This window comes from Komagataella phaffii, chromosome 1, assembly GCF_000027005.1.
Source record: "Komagataella phaffii GS115 chromosome 1, complete sequence".
Taxonomy (NCBI): Eukaryota; Fungi; Ascomycota; class Pichiomycetes; order Pichiales; family Pichiaceae; genus Komagataella; species Komagataella phaffii.
Genome location: NC_012963.1, coordinates 640,498 through 661,803, shown reverse-complemented (window position 1 = coordinate 661,803; position 21,306 = coordinate 640,498). Strand labels below are relative to the sequence as shown.

Below are 21,306 nucleotides of genomic sequence, written 5' to 3'. Positions count from 1 at the left end.
ATAGAAAATTTTTAGGGGGGAGAGCGAAGAGTCATCCCTTGCGGGGGAACCAGGATGGGGGAAAGCGCTTCTAGGCGGAAATTCTGTACTAATGTCAAAAATGACAAAAAAATCAAGACTAACTTTTTGTCTTATCTATTAATTTACATTTAATTTCTTCTCTGCTTCTTTGGTTTGGAGGATTTGCCACTTGAACCTATCGTGATGTTCACACGAGGAGGGACACTGAAACCGAAGGATTGGGCAACTTTGTTTAGATCCAATTTGTCGATTTGATAAACGGTTTTCAAATGATGGGAAGCATAAGCCTGCAAATATGCTGTATAACCATCTCTGGCACTTTGATTGAGCCAATAGTTGGATTTAATGAGTTTTTCCAACTGAGACTGGACGTTGGCGATCTTGTTAGTTGGAAATTCAAACTCGTTTAATGGGACTTTAGCCGCTTTTAAGTAACGGAGGAAACCAAGTTCAGAAGGGATTAAGAACATCAGCGATTTTCCCTTACCATTGGATCCTCTAGCAGTACGACCAACTCTATGGATGTAATCTCTTGGATCGTCAGGAGGATCAAATTGAATAATCCAGTCAACTGAAGGTATATCTAAGCCTCTGGCTGCAACATCTGTGCAGATCAATACACCTTGTGTAGCATTACAAAATTCGAAAAAGGTATTCGTTCTCTTCTGTTGCTTCTGTTTTCCGTGAAGATCTAAAACTGGTAAGTCAATGTAGTTTAACAGTTCACTGTAGTATTTGACACTATTACACGAAGAGAGAAATACAATGATCTTCTTCTTTTGATTTCTCTTCAAAAATGAGAAAAGAAGCAAGAATCGTTTGTCAGAATCACAAACGACGTAACCTTGTTCCAAACCATCGACAGTGGAGGTCTCGTTTTCACTGTCCACATTGATATACAGAGGACCTTTTCTCAGGGATACACGTGCCAAATCTTCAACTTTGGTTGTCTGAGTAGCCGAGAATAACATGGTTTGTCTGTTCTCATTTGGAAGAATCTTTATTATTTGTTTCATTTCGTCTTCGAACCCAATTTCCAAGATTCTGTCAGCTTCATCGATGATCAAAGCCTTAAGGTTCTTGAAAATGAATCCCTTAGTGTTCTGTAAGTGGTCTAACAACCTTCCGGGAGTAGCAATGATTATATTTACACCCTTCATTAACTTTTCAGCTTCAGCTCTTCTATTGGCACCACCAATAAGGATACCAAAGGTTTGAGAATGACTCTCCATCAGTTCCCTAGCGACACCAAAAATTTGAAGAGCCAACTCTCTGGTAGGAGTGATCACAATGGCTCCTGTACCATTTCTGGGCTTAAACTTCAAAGAGTACAACATTTCAATGGCAGGAATCAGAAATGCCAAAGTTTTACCCGATCCTGTCTTAGCTGCACCTAAAACGTCTCTGCCAGCAAGTAAAGGAGGGATAGTTCTGGCTTGGACTGCTGTCATCTTGGTAAATCCCATGTTTCCAATGGCTTTCAATGTAGGTTCTGAGAGCTTCAAGTCAGTGAAATTTTCATAAACGGTGGAAGAGTAGTCCTTGGATGACTTAACGTCATCAATTTCTTCAACGGCTTCTGAACCAGAAGCCTGTGCTTTACTGTTCTCGTCATCTTCACTTTGGTGCTCACGTTTTCTGTCAGCCGAAGTTGAGCCCCCATCTACTTCACTATCTAAATTTTCAACTTCGGGTGACATATCCTTGGACTTTTTAGCCGTGGTGATCTTGTTTTTTTTGGCACTTTTCGTACCTGTTAGTTTAGCCATGGTATTAAGGAGTGGTAGCAAAATTTTTTTACAATTTTTTTTACTTTATCTCATCGCACGCGAAGAAAAAACTGGGAGGAGAGCAGAAAGTACGACCCACCAAAAATTTCCCCAACTCAAGCTGAGCCTTACAAAACTCGCCACACAATTACTTCTAACTCTTTTTCATGTCAAAGGATTTTCCGATTGTCCTGGTAAAGAACTTGCCATACACCACGACAGGCGATGATTTGTACGAGGTTTTTGGGAAATACGGGAATATCATGCAAGTTCGACTTGGAAACCAGGCTGACACTAGAGGTTCAGGATTGATAGTTTTTAAGAACTTAAAGTCAGCACAGACTTGTGTCGACAAGGCGAACGGTTACAACTTTAATGGAAGATACCTGGTTGTGCTTCATTACATGGTAGATCTTTCAAAGATTCAAGACGAAATGTTGGAAGTAAGACGGAAAGAAGTTGCAAAGATAGATGCTCAGCAAAGATCTCTGACTGACAAAGAAACACAATGACTGCAACGGAACTACTCCCGGCCCTACTAAGACCCAAATAAGATATAATACAAATTAAATTTTTTTATTTCAAAAATTACTCCAAATCAGTTTTTAGGGATGTTCTCTAACTTAACTTTACCTGATTCAATCCATTGAGGGTCGACCAATTCCTCCCGCTTGTCATACAGGTACTTGTATGAGGTCTTTATAGTTCCATCAGATACGCCTGCTCTCTGAGCAATCTGGGCTGGGGAAATACTGGCATCAAAGATGCTAGCTGCCATATAAATTACCGTTGCAGCAACAGTTACCGGTGATCGACCTGCAAGAACGCCGACTTCCTTAGTACGACGGGCAATGTACTCTGCTGCATTGGTTATTTGACGAGACAAACCCAAATTAGAACAAAATCTACCAATCAAGGCTTCTGCATTCGTCTGGGTTGTTGCTATGCTTTCATTTTGAACGTTCAATAGTCCGCCAGCTAGAGCATGCTTCTGCTGTATCAGTTTGTGAATAATCTTGAAAACTTTACCAATCTCATTTTTGGGAACATCAGTCAATGCCCAAAGCTCTTTGAATGAACGTGGAACATTAGCTTTTCGACAGGCTAACCCAATAGCTGCTGCCATGATACTCTCCTGGGACTTACCCTTCAGGGACCTTTCATTGTACACCAGTTTATACACTTCTTTTGCTCCATTTTGTACAATATTAGGCAGCTGAAAACCTTCGCATAACTGAGATATCTTAGCAAATGCTGCCTGTAAAGCACTGTCTTTACGGTCAGCTACGGTGCTATTCTGCGCTCTACTAAGTTCTCTTCCCATTCGGGTATTATCTGTGTTATATGCAATGATTGTGGACAGCTGGTCTCCATCCAATAAAGGGTTCTGTGCTTCACCCACACGGGAGGGATCATCACCGTTTTGATCGTCGTTATTGAACGTACGCCATTCCGATCTCATGTCTACGATATGTTCACTCAAAACCAATCCACACAATCCGCAAATGACGTCTCCCTCACTAAATCTCTCGATTAGTTCGGGAGGATCCACCTTACAGTCTCGGCAAATCAAAGCAACATTGAGATCCGGACCTTTGAAACTTCCTTCTTCGGTTAAGGCTGTCATGGTTGGATGGGGAACAGACAGGAGAAGAACGAAGTTCTGGTTGCCACTACTCCTACAATTTTATACACCTCTACATCGATCGCGAAATAATTTTTCTAGTTCCAAAAAAAAATAAATTTTCCATCTTGCCTTTAAGCTTTCAGAGTTATCACTATCGATCCACTATGAGAGTTACGAAGCGTGCTTCCAAGAGGAGATCTACCCGTATGAGGGAGGGTCTTAAAAAGAAAGTCGCTGCCCATGGAAGAAAACAAAGGAAGTTAGAAAAGAAGGATCCAACATGGAAATCAAGAGTACGAAAAGATCCAGGTATTCCAGCTTCCTTTCCCTATAAGGAGGCCATTCTTGCCGAAATTGAACAGAAACGTAGAGAGGACGAGGAAGAGAAACTAGCTCTTAAGGAAAAAAGACGCGCCGAAGCGGCAGCAGCTAGAAGTGCCCTTCCGGATGATGAAAATTTGATGGATGATGAGAGCGATGAGGACAACGATGGTGCTAACGGATTAGCGGCTTTGCTACAATCCGCCCAACAGGCAGCTAAAGCCTATGATGGGACTGAATCCAATGATGAAATGGAAGAGGATGATCTAGAGGTGAACGAATATGAAATTGACTTCGAAGAAGACGAACGACTTGGAAATGAATGGGAAAAGTCTCGTAAAGCTTTCGACAAGATTTTCAAAACCGTAGTTGAAGCTTCTGACGTTATCTTGTACGTTCTAGATGCCAGAGACCCGGAAGGGACTAGATCTAAAAAAATTGAGGAGGCTATTTTACAGTCTCAAGGAAAGAGACTGATATTCGTTTTAAACAAAATTGATTTGGTGCCTGATAATGTGTTGAAGATGTGGTTGGATTTCTTACAGTCTTCCTTCCCCACTGTTCCTTTAAAGGCCAATGGTGCTGCTTCTACGACCTTTAACAAGAAGATGACCCAAGCAGTCACTTCTAAACAATTGCTAGAGTCTCTAAAGTCATATGCACACAAATCCAACTTGAAGAGAGCTATTATTGTTGGTGTTGTCGGTTACCCCAACGTTGGTAAATCATCAATCATCAATGCTCTTACATCTAGACACGGAGGAAATGGTAAAGCATGCCCAGTAGGAAACCAGGCTGGTGTTACGACATCTATGCGAGAAGTCAAGGTCGACAACAAGCTGAAGATTCTAGACTCCCCTGGTATAGTATTTCCTTCATCAAAGAAATCATCTAAAGAATCGATGGAAGCCAAGTTGGCTCTACTGAGTGCCATTCCATCGAAACAAATTAAGGATCCTGAAGCTGCCATACAACTGTTACTTAAGAGATTAGCCAAGAATACCGAAATGGCCGATGGATTCAAGAAATACTACGACATTCCACCTTTAGTTTCTTCCGACTTGGAATCATTTACAAAGGGTGTCCTTATACACATTGCTAGAAAACAGGGTAAACTTGGTAAAGGTGGTATTCCTAAATTAAATGATGCTGCTCTTGTGATTTTGAATGATTGGAGAGATGGAAAAATTGTAGGATGGACTCTGCCCAACTCCTCAAAAGCTGCCCAAGTTACCGATAATGAGGTTTCCTCAAAGGTTCCTCCTTTGACACCATCATCAGAGCAAACGACTATCGTGAAAGAATGGGCTAAAGAGTTTGATTTGGATGGCCTCCTGAACATTTAATCTTGATAGACAGTGTATATTATTAAAACATCAACTTCAACTTTTAGTTATATTTTCCGCCCATCGTGCAAGTAAAAGTTCTTCAACCCTATCTCTTTTACGATCATATTGGTACGTTTTCTTTAGGAGAGTATTCTCCCGCTCTACAGTCTTATAGTGATGTGGGAGCAGTTTTTGTTTGAGTCGTTCATTATTGGATTTCATGATGTTTTTGGTGATGTCTTTATAGAATACTCGGCAAATCTGTTCATCTTGGTTGTGAGCTATTGAATTCAAGGATTTCCCTAACAAATGAGATTTGAAGTGTACTAACTTGTCGTATTGATTAGTAGTAAGACTATACTTGGTGGTAATCTTATTAAAAGATTGATTCAAAATTATATTCAGTTCGTGCTCTGAAGTAGATTTCTGACTTGAAATGGATGATACATCGTCTCTAACAACTGAAGAATCATACGATTGAGCTCTAGAGAGATCTTTAATAGTTTCGAACTGGTCGTGATCAACAGGAAATTGAATTTTCAGCTCTCCTTGCTCATCCGAAGTGGAATTGAGATTAAATTTTACAACTCCTTCATTGACAGTATCAAGGTCAAACTGAACACTTTGAGGATCATCTGATTGATTAACTGTGGGTTTATAATATTTCGTGACTTTGCTTCCTGTTTCCAGGTCGTGTTTAATTTTCCTATCAATTAGTTTCTGAAGGCAAGACTGATCAACATTGCGGCCTTTGGCTATGAAACGATGTTTCAAAAGTTGTCCAGTGGATGGTCGATCTGCAGGAGATTTTTGAAGGCATTGATGAACAAAATTACGAAATTCTTCTGAGAAATCAGATGAAAGTGAAGGTGGCTGATTTTTTGGTATCATGAATAAAATTTCGTAAGTGCTGTATTGTGATAGTGGAGGTTTTCCGTATGCCATCTCTAATAGAGTGATTCCTAAAGACCAAATATCGGCCCTGAAATCGTAATCTTTTCGTAATATCACTTCAGGAGACATCCAATTCGGTGTGCCAACAAATGTGTGTCTACGAGATAATGTATTTGTGAGTTGAGTGGCAACCCCAAAGTCACCAATTTTGACTTGTCCTAATCTTCCAATCATAATATTTGCTGCCTTAATGTCTCTGTGAATCTTTCCCGATTTATGTAGATATGCCAGTCCTTGGAGTAGATTGTAGCATATCACAGATATTTCGGTCTCATCAAATGGTCCAGCTTCTAAAAGATCATTACAAGAACCCCCATCTAAGTACTCCATGACAATCCATAATTTGTAACCTTTAACGAAAGAACCATGATATTGGATAATATTAGGATGGCTACAATTTGATAAGAGAGTTATTTCATTCTGTATCTCCTCGATTGAGTCATCTGTACTCTCTAAGTCTATTTGTTTTATTGCCACATGCATATTTGTCACCTTGTCAAACCCATGATAAACCACACCAAAGGCACCTTTCCCCAACCGTTCGAATAGTTCAAACTGGTCTGCGTTAAACTCCCTCATCAAATTTTCTTTGAAACTGTGTTTCCTCGCAGCAAGTGGTAGATAAGAGCAAGCAAAGTGAGTTCCACTTGATTAAAGAAACGAGATACTATCCAGCAACTAGAAAATGTAATAATTCGAAGTGAATGGGGAAGAGCAAGTGAATGAAGTTGGAGATTTGGTGGTACTAAATGTTAAAGCTAGCGAATAAATATATAAAAACATTTACATATATATATGATTATTATAATATTGCTATTGACTGGCTATGTTAAGGCCAGGAATGGTAGAGACATCAATACCAGCACTGGCACCGGTAAACATCTTGGTTTCAGCTGTAATGGCTTGGCTTCTCATGTGAATGCCATCTCATTGGTGGTTCCTGATGTTATCGGGAAGTTCTTCCTAGTCGATGACATGAGTGTCTTGTTTCTATGTTCGTCACAACAATCACAATCAAATCTGGTTTGATCTCCATGGTACAGCCTCTCATGTGATTCAAGTTGTTTTAATTGGTTGAAGGTTTTACAGCAGAAGCTACATTTAAATTCTTTCTGATGCGTCCTATGATGCTTTGTCAAATTAGAGGATTCGTTGAAGGTCTTTCCACACCCTGGATATTTGCATACCAATGGCCGTTCGCCGGTATGAATTCTCAAATGAATGGATAATGAAGAGCTAGTCTTGAAGGTCTTCCCGCATTTAGAACACTTGAAGGGTTTTTCTCCCGTGTGAGTTCGAATATGTTGCTCCAACATTAGGTCAATTGAAAATGCCTTACCACATATATCACATTTGTACGGTTTATGTTTTGTATGAACAGGGAGGTGTCTCAAAACTTTTTGCCTTTGAGTGAACTCCTTATGATTGCGAGTACACCCCTTCCAATTGCAAACGTACTTTGATTTTCTGGAACCGACATGGTCTTCCGTGATATGGTCAGTAAGATCTGTTGTGTTAGAAAATTTGAGATTACAAATTTGGTTGTTTTCCATTTCCCACTGGCATACGTTTTCTTCGATATCGGGCAATGCATCGATGGTTTCTTGCTTGGGCACCGGTTCTTCCACAATCTTTGTTTGTTCTGAAAAATGATTCTTGGGAATGTGATTCAATAAGGACTCTAAATCGGAGCTATTGAAATCACAGTCTTTCCATTTGCAGGCAAAGTTATCCATGTTTTGAAAATTTTCAATCGTCAATGTATCCAAGTTTATCTCACTCGGATCAACTCCTCGGTCCTTAACCCAAGGTAAAAGATGGGACGAAAAGACATGGTTCTGCAAATGTACATCATCTTTGAAAGCATCCACTTTACAGTCTGACCATTGGCAAACGAGAGAATCCGAGACGCTCTGATTTTGAACTTCACTTGGATCTCCAGAAGTAGGGAACTGGGTATCATAATGATTGCAGCCGTGCTGGTGTGGTGGATAGTGCAAATGCATTTTTTTATCTTGTTTACTCTGATTCTCTAAGTTGTAAGGACATCCACAGCCATATTTAGCCCAATCAACGCAGAATTCTTGAAACTGGTGAAGATGATGGTGGTGATTTTGTTTGTTGACAGGGTTAAGATGATCCATATCATTCCAATACACGGGCTTGGTTCCATCTTGTTCCACTTTAACTCGTTTCTGTTGTTGCATCTTAAAAGAAAAATCTCTTGATTCAACATGAGGTCTTTTTTCCCTCAGGTCACTGATCTTGCTAGAGTTGACCATGAAACTCATATCTGGATACACATTTTTGTCCAATGTGACGCAACCGGTAGAGCATGCTGACACTGGCGTGTTACTTGAAAGTGACACTGTACCAGTACTATCGTGAGGACTGGACTCGTAATTATTTGACGGCTGTATCAAATCACAGTCTGAATATTTCGGGCACGGTATTTGAGAGGAGCTATCAACGGAATTACTATTCAGCAAAGCCGGATTTTCATTTTTCCAAAACCCTTCAATGTCATTGCATGTCGAAAAAGCGGAGAGGTCGCAAAGCGCAGCATGACTAGTGACTGCTCCGTTGTAGTCACTATCGCCATTATAGGGATTCTCATCCTCATTATGCGAAGAATCGAAACAGCATCTCAAAAAGGCATCAGAGTTGGTACTTTGAAACTCTAATGTGTTCTGGCCTATTGAACATCCTTTATCAGCACAAACAAACGGATCGGGGCAACTGATGTCCTTCAGTGGATCACACTTGTCACAACTGTCAAAATCAGCTTTTGGGTCAAGCAGATTCCATACTGAAGCAGAGCCAGAACTCTCAGATTTCGTCTTACTCATTAAATGCAGCAACGCACTATTACTAATAGGTAGTATTTCTTCGTCTTGATGCTTTGCGCTATCCGTTGGACACAGATTCCCGGGGTATATATGAGAGCGGGATTTGTCATTGTGGACAGGGTCTAAAATCGGTTGAATTCGTTCACTAACAATGGGGCCATTTGGATGGTGAATATGTTGATGAACATGGCCATGAATATGACTATGGGCATTGTCTATGGTATGGATGTACCCTCTTATCTGGTTGTGTAATATGGGCTTTTGATCATGAGAGTGAGTCTCTGGATCCGTAGTTGGACTCTTCATTGTCAAAAAATGGGAGTATGGACAGTCAAGAATTTTTTCACCTCAAAAATTAACCAGAAGAGACATATCCTTCTCCTATCTTGTCTAACACTGAAAAGGTGGGTTGTAATTAGGACCTTGGTGGTTCTTTTCCATATGGAGCATAAATGTGTAGTACACATCCTGTTATTATTGACATACTGTTGACTTCTTGGCTGGTACGGCTTTAGCTTTCGGCAAAGAGTTAGAAGGGACCCGATGATTCATGCGCGAAGCCCACTATCAGAATTGCCACCAAACGCGACCTAACGGTTCTGGATAAGAGACTACAGACTAAGGTGAGAACGAAGAATTTCTTTTCTTCATATCCTCTTTTGTATTCCCACTGTGATGTCTGAAGAGTACTCTATTTATGAGCACCTGGAGCCTGAATTATTGAAAGATGCGGACGGCAATGTTGTTAAGTACTCTGATAGAGTCGCTTTGCCCCCTTCGATTTTGGAATCGTTGGTTAATCAACAACAGCGTTTATCAATTGCAAGTTTACCACATCCCTTGATCTTTCGTTTACAGGCAGAAAAATCAAATTCAGCAGTTAACTCTTTTGTGGGTGTGAAAGAGTTCACTAGCCAGGAAGGAACAATATTACTCCCAGAGTTCATTTACGACAAACTAGTGTCACCAGATAACAATGATTCTACTATAAATATTACTTTGGCTAGTGATATCCCTAAAGGTACCAGCATTGCTTTGAAACCTTTAGAATTGTACCCTGAAATCAAAGATTGGAAGTATTTTTTGGAAGCGAAGCTCATTAAAAGTTACACTACGCTGTCCACGAACGACACCGTATGCATATCCGAGAAAGATAAGGTCTATAAATTGCTTGTAGAACAAGCAGAACCTACTTCTGCGATTTGCTTGATAGACACAGACATCGATCTAAGTATTGTGCCATTGGATGATGAAATGGCAAGGGAAATGAGCAACCAACAGGACACAGAAACAGTATTACAGTACGGGACTAACGCCGTAACTATAGCAGACACCGAACACAGTCATGCATATAAACTACAACTTGATAATAGCAATGACTTATGTTTATCCCTTTCTATCAATTCGCAAGATGTCAATCTTGTGGACCTGCTAATATCCAACAACCAGTTCATATCCAAGGATTCACTTCAATGGTCAACAATTCCATTTAATGAGAACTCGAACATCAACAAGAATGATGGTACTATTTCTATATGTATACCCAAGACAGATCACTGGATTGAAGGTAAAGAGTTTGTTTACATCTTACCTATAGTATGGAGCGAAGGAGAATCCTTCAAGTCACAGCTATCAATTTCTAGAATAGCAGAAGCACATGTAACCACAAGTAGTCTTCAAGAAACCTTAAAAGCTGACGAAGCCAAGTGTTCTAATTGTGGCAAGCATGTCCCTAAGCAGTCAATTTCATTGCACGAAAACTTTTGCCACAGAAACAACATCAAATGCTCGTGTGGTCAGTTGTTTTTGAAAAAGATACCCGATACCCATTGGCACTGTCAGAATGATGCATATTTTGGTGCAACTATTGAGGGGAGAGATATTCATCAGAAACTTCACCACACTGAATATGAATGCTCCTTGTGTTCTACTACACTCCCCAATTACATTCAATTGGCTCTCCATAAGTCAACTGAATGTCCTGAACGACTGCATATTTGTAGATACTGTCAATTAACCGTGCCCCAGGAAGTACCTTCAGCTGAAGCAATGCTGTCATCCATGACTCAGCATGAGTATCAATGTGGATCCAAAACAACGGAATGTCATCAATGTTCCAAGATTGTAAGACAAAGAGATTTGCAAACGCATATGCAATTACATGAACTTGATCGCAAGCAACAAGTTGCTCCTATTGTATGTGCAAATGTCAATTGTTGCAGAATATTAAATGAACCCACTGATTTACAGTTGTGCTCAGTGTGTTTTGGGCCACTCTATTCCACAGACTACGATCCTAATTATGTCAAATTGAAAAATCGGCTGGAACGGAAGTATATACTGCAATTGACACGAGGCTGCGGTACTTCGTGGTGCAAGAATGTGGAGTGCATTTCGTCGGGGATTAACCCAAGTTTAAAAACTACCACACTTAAGGAGAAAATAAGCCACATCAGCAATGATCTTCTTACATCGGTCCCTTTGATAAACCAGAACGTAGTTACAGCAAAATATTATCTTTGTGTTGACAACCTAGTTACCAAACGAAAGTTTATGGCTGATATGATTTACGAGCAAGGCCAATATGAATACGGCTGGATTTGCGAAGCGGTGAGCAAACTTAGTTTCGATGAAAATGGTTCTGAAATGGGGCAAGTTTCTAGTATGGAGCAGTGGCTTCATAAACATGCGGTTAAAGTGGGCGAATGAGGTAAATAGATTATATGTACCGAATTATTTAAACAATTTAGCTAGAGAAACTGCACCTTCATCATTCTTGGACATGACCTTGGCAACTGCGAGTTCAAAATCCTCCTGAGTTACGTGTATCCTGCGTTCTCTCAGGGCATACATTCCTGCCTCTGTGCATACACCTTTTACATCTGCACCTGAACAACCGTTCATTTTTTCAGCAATTTTCTTAAGATCGATTCCACGGGTCAAATTCATGGAACGAGAGTGAATCTTAAGAATGTCGGTTCTAGCGGCAATAGTAGGAGGCGGGAATTCAATCTTACGGTCAATTCTACCCGGTCTTAACAGAGCAGGATCCAAGATGTCCAATCTGTTGGTGGCCATAATAATTTTGATGTCTTTGGAAGATTCAAAACCGTCTAATTGATTAAGAAGCTCCAACATGGTTCTTTGAACTTCAGAATCGCCTCCTCCAGAGGAACTTTCCACTCTTGACGAACCAATGGAGTCAATTTCATCCATAAATATAATAGACGGAGCATGTTCTCTAGCCATAATGAATAATTCCCTAACCATTCTGGAACCTTCACCAATGTATTTCTGGACTAGTTCTGACCCCGAGACTCTGATAAACTTGCACTCTGTGTGATGTGCTACAGCTCTAGCCAATAACGTCTTACCTGTACCTGGAGGGCCGTACAGAATGACACCCTTAGGCTGAGCAATACCCAGTGATTCAAACAATTCGGGATGTTTAACTGGTAACTCTATAACTTCCTTGATTTCTTTGATTTGCTGATCCAAACCACCAACCATGTCGTAGGTTGAATCTGGAACCTTTTCCACCATCATTAGGGACACTAATGGATCGACTTTATTAGGCAAAATCTGATGCAATTCATAAGTATCGCTCTTTAGACAAACTCGCAAGCTGGGCGAGATCTTCTTGATGTCAATATCTGGTGCTAGATTGACGATATACTTTCCTTCGGGATGGATCTTGACTAAAACTTTCTTCTTTCCCATTACTTTAACCACCTCACCGACATACGAACCGGGCTCTTGAAGCAGTTTCAATTCGTCCTTCAAAGCTCTGACCTTGGAGTTCAAAGAGTTACGTTGGGCCTCCAGTCTTCGAAGGTTTTGAGTTTTTGCTGCTATTTGGATTTCTGTATCTTGTATTTTTTGGAGCAAAGAATGGCCTCACACCACCTTGGTGTGTCATTGCAGACATCTTAGAAGCGTGTGTTTGAAAGAGAGAGTCTAAAAGTGGTGATTTGCCTTCAAGGAGATTCGCCTTCAGAGATAGGAGAGAGTCTACAGGAAATGATTCGCGCAAGAATTACAATTACAGAGGTGAGGTGAGTGCCAAAAATCCCAACACCAAAAAGTCCAGGTTTCATTCCTCTGATCTTCCCCAGAAACACCACCGATGAAGGTACGGATATTGGGACTAATTGCAGTACTTTCAGTGGTGTCGGCGGGATACCAAACTTACTGCAGATGCCAGTGTGGAGATGAGTCGCAAGTTCTGGAATTGACACTCCAGGAAGACGCGCCTAGCAGCCTCAATAACGCCAATATCTGCCAGCTGTGCACCAGAGATCGCTGTCGAGAAGAGATCGATGCATGTTCAAAAATACCTCAGGAGAAAACCCTTGAGCTCATAGAAATCCAATGTTTCAGTAAGTATCCAGCACATTATAGACGTTTCACCGAGAGGTCCCTACTAACCCACATTTTCCTCCTAGCACGTGAATCTTTTAAAATAAAACTGGTCGTCTACCTCTTTGTCCTCATAGTGACGGCCCTCCTCCTAAATATTGTATGGTGGTCGCGGCAAACTAGTTAGATTATTTTTCTCTGAAACTATGAGTTAAACCAAATTTGGTAGCATGGTGCCTGACATGCACACTTCACATTTCCCTCGCTCGCCGGTTCGCTCACTGGATCGAAAAGAATCGTCAGGTCGAAGAAAAAAAAATCAAGTTTCCACTTAATCTCCTCTTTGTACTTAACGTGTGTATTCTAATCACCAAAGAACACATATCTTTACTTAGTTGATTTCTTCCTATTGGTCCAGTGACTCAAAGTAGGCTCAAGTAAAAGGACCAAAGAAGAAACAGAAAAGTTCAAACACGGTAAATTTTTTTTTCTCCTAAAAAGAAAGAAAGAAAGGGATCCGGGTTTCACATAAAGCAAAGAAGGCAAATAACTTTCAATTCTCTGCTGCCAATGTCCAATAAGAACGTGGATACAGCTCCAGATAATGGTTCTGGTGGCTCCAATTCCCCAGCTTCTGTGCCGCATTATCCACAGCAACACCGTGCTAATTATAATCCTCATAAGAATCATACTAATCATGGGGGCAATAATGGAGGCGCCCAGGGTTACATGCAGCATCAGCAACAGCAACAAATGTATTACAATCAGATGGGCTACCCTATGCCGTATCCGAATGCTGGTGGCAATTTCAACCAGAATGTATACTTGGTTCCTTATAATACTATGGTTCCAGGTACTCCATATGGTGCAGGTGCCCCGGGCGTGCCTCCAAGCTACCCAGTGTCTCCTTCTCCAGCATTCGCCTCTCCACAAAAGACTCATGTGCCAGTAAGTCTGCGTACCCCTTCTGGAGAACCTATAAATTTGGTTCCTGCTGGGCAAACGAGTTCCAGTTCATCCAATGCCTCTCCTCATGTTAAGTCTACCTCTATTCCTCCTTCTGCTGTCACTAGTCCTGCTGCTTCCATTGCTCCAACTGTTGCATCACCGACTAAGGCCGCGGCTGGATCTGAAGACGCTGGCAAGACTAGAGATGCATTCAAGCAGATGGTTCAGGCTTTAGCTGCTAAAAAGAAGGCTGCAGCTGCTGCCAAGGCTGAAGGTAAAACAGATGATAAAAAGGAGTCTGTGGAGTCTAAGCCTAAGTCTGCTGTACAGCCCGAGACAAAGCCAAAAGTTGAGGTTAAGTTAGAGCCAAAACCAAAAGTTGAGGTCAAATTAGAGCCAAAGCCAAAGGTTGAGATTAAACTAGAGCCCAAACCAGTATCGGAGGCTAAACCAGAGACAAAAACAGTACCTGAGGTTGAAGAACCTTCAACAGTTGCAACGATCAAATCAGAATCCACACCAATTGAGGAGCTCAAACCCAAAGTTGAGGTAACCCCAGAAGTTGCATCCAAGCCTGAACAGGTTGAGTCTGCACAGGAGCCGGCTAACGATGTAAAACCATCTGAAGTCTCAGCTAAAGAGGTTCAAGAATCCAAGGAGGAGTCTTTGAAACAACCTAAGGAAGCTTTGAATGACATTAAATCCACCGAGGAGTCAAATAAAAAGTTTTCTCTTCCAGAAGAGGAGTCTAACGATCACCAGACACTTTCCCAAATTCAAGGAGTTAAAGATACAGAACAATCGCAAGAATTTGAAGAACCTCAAGGAACCCAGGAAACTCAGGAAACTCAGGAAACGCAGGAAACCGCAAAGCCTTTGGAAGCTCAAGCACCTCAAGAAATTCAAGAAACCCAAGAACCTGAGGAAGTTCAGGAACAAACTCCTGAAACATCTGAGACTGTTTCTTCTGTCACAGAAGAAGTGTCTCCAGCTCCAGCACCTGGATTGCCCCTTTCAAAGTTCTTGGACAGAATCAGAAAGGCTCCCGCCATTTCAAACCCATTCAAGCATGAGTACTCAGGTGATTTCCATGGTCCAGACGAAAGTTTAAGTGGTCTGAAAACCATCAAATATGATCCGGGTTTCTTGATCCAATTCGCCACCTTCAACTTCCATATTGATGAAGATTTCATCAACGATGTCGGTTCTAAGGTTGTGATCCCTGTCAACACCAGAAGAGACAATTTTTCCAAGAGCATGTCTACCAGCAATTTCAAAGGTTCTGGTAGAAATATGGGTTCTAATTTCAGAAATGATTTTGGATCTAGAAACAACTCCAAGCAAGGTTCCAAGAAAAAGAATAAATCTCAAAAGAGCCAATCTAGGAGGGGTCCAAAGTACTCCAATGAAGAAGAACCTGCTGAACCAGCCGTGCCTGCTGAATTGCCTAATAGAGCTGCAAGCAAGTGGGTACCTCGTTCGTTAAGAAATAAGGAGGCTGAAGTCAAGACTGCTCCAGACGGATCTATAATAGTATCAGAAGAAGACATCAAAAGGAAAACTAAATCCCTTTTGAATAAGTTGACGTTGGAATTCTTTGATGATATCTCAAACGATATAATTGCTTTGACCAAGCAAGCTCAATGGGAAGATGACGTGAAGACTTTGAAACAAGTTATTGAGTCTATATTTGCAAAGGCTTGTGACGAACCCTACTGGTCTTCTATGTACGCTAAATTATGCGCCAAAATGTGCAAGGACACCCCACCTGAGATCAAGGAAACTAATGAGAAGGGAAATACTTTCACCGGTGGTGATTTGGTGAGAAGAGTGTTGATTAATAGATGTCAAACCGAATATCAGAAAGGATGGATTGACCAGCTACCAACCAACGAGGATGGTTCACCTCTAGAGCCAGAACTGATGTCTGACGAATATTACAAACAAGCTGCTGCTAAACGTAGAGGTCTTGGTCTGGTTAAGTTCATTGGTCAATTGTACCAGTTGAACTTATTATCAGACAATGTCATTTTCCACTGTGTCCTTGGTCAGTCCAAAGAAACAGACAATCCATCAGAAGATACTATGGAGAACCTGGTTCAATTATTGGAAGCTGTAGGTTATAGAATGGAGATGTCCAGTGAACCTAAGATTAGAAGGGTTCTTGATCTCGCCTTTGCCAACATCAAGGCCATTGTTGACGCTAACAAGATTCCTTCAAGAATAAGATTTATGCTCATGGATTTGATGGATCTAAGAAGAAATGGCTGGGCTACAACAGAAGAGAACGCTGGTCCAAAGACCATTCAAGAGATTCACTTAGAGGCTGAGATCAAGAGATCAGAGGAGGAGAGAGAAAAAGAAAGAGACAGGCATTCTCGTAGAGGACGTTACAACGACTCCAAACCTAACTCTCGTCAAAAGTCATCTTGGGGAAGTTCAGTGGTTTCACCTAATGATATTAGAAATGCAGGCTATGTTAGAAACTCTGACAAATCTCTGGGGCCTGTCAACAGTTTTTCCAGGGGCAAGTCATCCCGTCAAGCTTCAAAGCAATCAAACAGTGATTTTACCAGTGTTCCTATCACTTCCAGTGGTAGTAGAACTGCTCTAAACCACTCTGGCGACAGCTCAACGTCTCTGAACGAACCTCAATCAAGAGAATATTCAAAAAAATCTGAATCTAGGCCCGCTCCTTCCAACATTTTTGCTGCATTAGAGGATCACGATCATGATCATGAACATGGCCACGAACAAGAAGAAAACAAGCATTCCAAGGATCTCCAAAACGGAGAGGCCGAAGCACCTGAGGACGACAATGTGGGAGAAATAGCCCAAGCTGACGAAAATGTGCAAGGGCAAGAGCAAGAGGAAGAACGAGAGGAAGAGCGAGAGCAAGAAGAGGAACAGGAAGTTTAAGGTGAGCAAACTGGTTTCTAGGGCCAAGGCTCTGAAGAGCCAGGAACGGCTATCAAACTTTCTTAATCTCAAGAGAGGATAGAAAAGCCTTAAACCGAAGAAACCTGTTGAGGTAGAACAAGCTTAAACTTAGAAGTGAACAAAATTGCATTATTTTCTGGTTATTATCAACTGTATTTTTACCTTATTGTGCATGTCCAATGCTGCTATAATATTTTTTCTATATCCCGTGATTGAGGGCTTATTGATAATTAATGTATAGTCTGTTGTTAAGTTAAAATTTGTATTACATGAGCCGTAGGAAGGCAGCATATTGTTGTCAAACCTCAGGGTTTTACTAGTGAACTCACACTAGAAGCAGTGAGTTTGACAGCATGGGATCCTAGCCCAGCGACCATCTCTGTTCCTCCATTCACAAGTGAGGAAGCTGATTGCTTTAAAATTGAACTAGCTTCCGAGCCAATTTTGGCACCAGCGGTTCCTGTTGTTAATCTCACTCCATTGGTTAATAATTTCTTGTATGAGTTTATTTCCTGTTGTTTTGAGGGAAACTTTGAAGAACCTTTCACTGAATTTTGGAAAAGATCTCTTTTTCTAGGAGATCCTGAGTATGTTTTCCACCTTCCAGGGGTTCTTCCTGGAGTGGGTACATGATCGGTGACTTTTCTCCAATTAAAGGATTTAGACCTGGTTGGCGACGAAGTTCCTAGAACCGATATAGTCGAGTCGATAGACTCAACTGAGCTATCAGAATTGACCTCATTCGATGTCAGGTTTTCTCTGTTTATCAGAGTAGAAAGGTTCCTTCTAATTCTCAAGGGAGATGAGGATCTTTTGGGTGTGACGTCATTGGCTATTCGAATTTTGTATCTTGGATCATTGGCACCAAGATTCTCTTTCTCAGATTCCCTTCTTTTAGACTTTCTTTTTGCCTTAATGTTTAGTTCTGACGAATTTTTCAAAGGTATGTCCTCAGAGCACATTTTCTTGACCTCTAGAGAAGTTCGCTTTAATTCATGAGGGTATTTTAAACGTCGAAAATCTGAGGAGACCCCTATCATTTGGTTGTTCCAAAAGAGTTCCTTTAAAACTTGGCTATCTAGCTCTTCGTAAAAGTCCAGCTCGACGAAACGGGCCAGATCTGGGTCATTCATATGATACTCACTAGCGATTTCTTTTCGTTTGAAGTATATCCGTCTGTTAAGCCTTTTAGCCATCCTGTTGTATAGAAAAGTGAACAATAGAACTGGGAAAAAAAGGATCTCCTTAACGACCATTGAGTAATGTTGCAAAGTTAGAATAATCAGCATGTGTACAAAAAAGGGCATCCAAAGCCCTAACAACCAGATCACTAAGATCAAGGTTTCCAGTGTCTGGATATCAAAAAAAAGGGAAATGAGACCCAAGAACAAAGACGGCAAGATTCCCATTCTTCCCATATGGTCCCTCTTGAACAGCTTCCTATGGCCGTTCACAGCTTTCCCTGGATAGTAACCTGGTATTTCATCAAAATCGCCTTTGGGTTGGATCTTGTCCTTAAATAACATTCTGTTTTTTACTCACTCAATCAAGGTGACACAACTAGAAATAAAAAGACGAATGAGGAATAAAATTCTGAAGGGGAAGAGAAGCCTTTATAAGCTTCGAGTTTCGGTATGTGATTTCCCTTCTAAACTATCCACATCCCACAAAACCAAATCAATGTTGTATTGTATACCTGCATGAACTTGAGGAGTACAACAATATCAATGTAGTACGTATCCATTCATATACAAAAAAAAAAAAAAAAAATTAAAGAGAGACTTTGAACAAAAATATGTCTCTGAAAACTTACTAAATCAAAGAAGAAAATACCCTTCCCAAAAACAGTGATTGTGTCCTTACAATATCCTACCAAAAGGCCGCTCAACAGCTGTTATAAGGTTCCGTCATCCAAAACTCCTAGTTTGAACCATTCATGTTCCAAGGCCTGCTTGGCTGAAATTCGATCCTGTGGGTTGAACTGAAGCAGTTTAGAGACTAAATCTATGAAACTGTACCAAAAGGTATACTGATCCCTCAGATCTTCATCATTAATGTCATAAATCTCAAAGTTTGAAGCCAAGGACTTGGTCATGTCTAATTGCGAAATCACTGGAACCTTTTCTATGATCGTCTGTTCCATAGGTTTCGCATTTCTGACCATATTGATCGACTTGGTTGAACTTTCTGAATTGGGAAAATTGACCTTGTGGTTGGAGTGTATTAATTGGGAACCAGGTTTTTTGCTGCTATCACGGAGATATTGTTGCAGGTATTTATGACACATAAAGGAATCTACAGGCTTTTGGAATACCTTCTCCATTAATGCCAAATGCTCCCTATCCTCATGACTGTTGAAAAAAACGTCACCAGTTACTAGTTCCACCAATAAACAACCGACAGACCACATATCGCAAGGAAACGACCATCCCAAACCTAACACGATCTCTGGAGCTCTATAATGCCTGGTTGAAACCATATTGGGGTGAAATTCATCCTCGAACACCGCTGACCCAAAATCAATGATCTCGATAGAGGGATCCTGTAAGATTTTGACATGTTGCTTTTCGTACGAAAACCTGGACAAGTTGGGGTTGTTGGCTATCAAATGAGACTCTGAAAGGCTCTTACGATGGTATGAATCGTCCAAAAGTAGGATATTTTCCGGTTTGAGGTCGGTATGAATTAAATTTAAATCATGAAGGTAAGCAACTGACCTTAGGAGTTGTCTGCATATCGCCTGTACATGCGATCCTGGAAAAGGCAGCATCTGATTACTTTTCATGAAATCATAGAGTGAGATGCGCAACAAATCTGTTACAATACAGATGTGATTTCGAAAATCAAAACACTCCTTGATCTGGATGCAGTGGTTATTATTATTGGGATCATATTTGCGAAGTGTAGACAACACCCTAAGTTCCACCTTAGCCGCCTCTCTGTACTTGGGTACTGCTTTGATGATCTTAATGGCCACAGTCTGTTTTAACTTGTAGTCATAAGCGCTGACAACCTTTCCAAAGGTCCCCTGACCAATCTGCTTTTTGATAAGAAATCTATTGTTGGCAAAAAAGCTGTTCGGCTTGACAATATAATGACCATTTTTATCATCACATTCGTCTTCCGTTTCACCATCAGAGGATTCAACGTCAATAACAATAGCATTCCGCGAGGATTGGCTCACATTAGAGAACGTACGTTTTTTTGGGTTCTGAGCATGCCCCGAATCAATAGAGAGCTTTCGGACACCATTAAGTTGGGTATCAGAATCAAAGGTGTAATTTAGCAAATCTTCCGACTGTTTTGAGAGATGTGGAATTTTTTCGGGCAAAACACTTTTGATTTTCTCTTTGATTACGAGCTCGGTTATATTAGGTTTGGTCGGAGTGTACGACAACTTGCAATGAGGCAGCTGAGGCAAGGAATATGTTCGGTTTTTCTTCTGTTCCTGAGGGAATAGCAAATCATGAAGCATACCATCTTCTTGGAGCATCCGTTCATCGCCAAAAATATTGGAATCATTGTGGTCTGCAATCTGAGAATAGTCTGAGAAAGGATTCAACAAGTCGTGATCATCACTATCCGACAGTATTATTGCATCTGAATCGTCGTTTCGAGTGAAACTTTTGGTATTGGGGACAGTGGATCCGGAAGGAACCTTGTTGAGGCGTCTAACACGTTTTCTATTGAGATGTAGCATCACCATCAAATGAAGGAGATTCGAAGTATCTTCGTGGGCTCAAAAATACTCTATAGGGAGTTCTTGCAGTGAGCAGCTGTATTCTTGAGTCTTAATGGATGGGTAAAGGGGGTAGTTTTGGATATGTCGATAAGGAAAAGTTTGCTGCCCTTTCCTCTGAAGGTGTGGGGGGTCGCGATGCAAGGACTTTGGATAATGTATGCAATAATCGAATATCTTGTTACACATTTGGGGGCTAGAAGGGTGACCTAGACGGAGGGAGGGTCGAGACCAGTAAAGTAAGTTTGCAAGTTATCCGTTCGCGATTGGTAAAGCCACGCACATTCAATCCATTTGAAAATTGGTCAAGGACGAAACCACACGTGGACAAGCCACTAGGTGCCTCCTCAACCCGTACTATCGTAGACAGCATATATTCACGACAAAAGCATCGTCCTCTTTGCCCTTTCGTTTGCTCTTTCTCAAATTACGCGTCTATACATATCTATCA

The 21,306-nt window shown here is 41.0% G+C and overlaps 11 protein-coding genes across 11 annotated transcripts; 4 read left to right on the top strand and 7 right to left on the bottom strand.

The window, feature by feature from the left end:
* Window positions 1-149: 149 nt before the first annotated feature.
* Window positions 150-1,790, bottom strand: PAS_chr1-1_0061 (ATP-dependent RNA helicase; the record flags this gene model as incomplete). The annotated part of the gene is made up of 1 exon (XM_002489655.1): window positions 150-1,790. One exon carries the CDS (start codon window positions 1,788-1,790, stop codon window positions 150-152), a length of 1,641 nt encoding a protein of 546 aa, XP_002489700.1.
* Window positions 1,791-1,957: 167 nt separating this feature from the next.
* On the top strand, window positions 1,958-2,302 carry PAS_chr1-1_0060 (Hypothetical protein; the record flags this gene model as incomplete). The annotated part of the gene is made up of 1 exon (XM_002489654.1): window positions 1,958-2,302. One exon carries the CDS (start codon window positions 1,958-1,960, stop codon window positions 2,300-2,302), a length of 345 nt encoding a protein of 114 aa, XP_002489699.1.
* An 86-nt stretch (window positions 2,303-2,388) lies between these two features.
* On the bottom strand, window positions 2,389-3,417 carry PAS_chr1-1_0059 (Transcription factor TFIIB, a general transcription factor; the record flags this gene model as incomplete). The annotated part of the gene is made up of 1 exon (XM_002489653.1): window positions 2,389-3,417. One exon carries the CDS (start codon window positions 3,415-3,417, stop codon window positions 2,389-2,391), a length of 1,029 nt encoding a protein of 342 aa, XP_002489698.1.
* Window positions 3,418-3,581: 164 nt separating this feature from the next.
* Window positions 3,582-5,084, top strand: PAS_chr1-1_0058 (uncharacterized protein; the record flags this gene model as incomplete). The annotated part of the gene is made up of 1 exon (XM_002489652.1): window positions 3,582-5,084. One exon carries the CDS (start codon window positions 3,582-3,584, stop codon window positions 5,082-5,084), a length of 1,503 nt encoding a protein of 500 aa, XP_002489697.1.
* Window positions 5,085-5,120: 36 nt separating this feature from the next.
* PAS_chr1-1_0057 (Putative protein serine/threonine kinase expressed at the end of meiosis) lies at window positions 5,121-6,599 on the bottom strand (the record flags this gene model as incomplete). Its single annotated transcript, XM_002489651.1, has 1 exon — window positions 5,121-6,599. One exon carries the CDS (start codon window positions 6,597-6,599, stop codon window positions 5,121-5,123), a length of 1,479 nt encoding a protein of 492 aa, XP_002489696.1.
* Window positions 6,600-6,931: 332 nt separating this feature from the next.
* PAS_chr1-1_0056 (uncharacterized protein) lies at window positions 6,932-9,175 on the bottom strand (the record flags this gene model as incomplete). The annotated part of the gene is made up of 1 exon (XM_002489650.1): window positions 6,932-9,175. One exon carries the CDS (start codon window positions 9,173-9,175, stop codon window positions 6,932-6,934), a length of 2,244 nt encoding a protein of 747 aa, XP_002489695.1.
* Window positions 9,176-9,544: 369 nt separating this feature from the next.
* On the top strand, window positions 9,545-11,578 carry PAS_chr1-1_0055 (uncharacterized protein; the record flags this gene model as incomplete). Its single annotated transcript, XM_002489649.1, has 1 exon — window positions 9,545-11,578. The coding sequence occupies one exon, from the start codon at window positions 9,545-9,547 to the stop codon at window positions 11,576-11,578; it is 2,034 nt and encodes a 677-aa protein (XP_002489694.1).
* Window positions 11,579-11,602: 24 nt separating this feature from the next.
* On the bottom strand, window positions 11,603-12,797 carry PAS_chr1-1_0054 (One of six ATPases of the 19S regulatory particle of the 26S proteasome involved in the degradation; the record flags this gene model as incomplete). Its single annotated transcript, XM_002489648.1, has 2 exons — window positions 11,603-12,738; window positions 12,776-12,797. The coding sequence occupies 2 exons, from the start codon at window positions 12,795-12,797 to the stop codon at window positions 11,603-11,605; spliced, it is 1,158 nt and encodes a 385-aa protein (XP_002489693.1).
* A 1,001-nt stretch (window positions 12,798-13,798) lies between these two features.
* PAS_chr1-1_0053 (Translation initiation factor eIF4G, subunit of the mRNA cap-binding protein complex (eIF4F)) lies at window positions 13,799-17,095 on the top strand (the record flags this gene model as incomplete). Its single annotated transcript, XM_002489647.1, has 1 exon — window positions 13,799-17,095. The coding sequence occupies one exon, from the start codon at window positions 13,799-13,801 to the stop codon at window positions 17,093-17,095; it is 3,297 nt and encodes a 1,098-aa protein (XP_002489692.1).
* Window positions 17,096-17,421: 326 nt separating this feature from the next.
* Window positions 17,422-18,642, bottom strand: PAS_chr1-1_0052 (Hypothetical protein; the record flags this gene model as incomplete). Its single annotated transcript, XM_002489646.1, has 1 exon — window positions 17,422-18,642. One exon carries the CDS (start codon window positions 18,640-18,642, stop codon window positions 17,422-17,424), a length of 1,221 nt encoding a protein of 406 aa, XP_002489691.1.
* Window positions 18,643-19,010: 368 nt separating this feature from the next.
* PAS_chr1-1_0051 (uncharacterized protein) lies at window positions 19,011-20,822 on the bottom strand (the record flags this gene model as incomplete). Its single annotated transcript, XM_002489645.1, has 1 exon — window positions 19,011-20,822. The coding sequence occupies one exon, from the start codon at window positions 20,820-20,822 to the stop codon at window positions 19,011-19,013; it is 1,812 nt and encodes a 603-aa protein (XP_002489690.1).
* Between the last annotated feature and the right edge of the window lie 484 nt (window positions 20,823-21,306).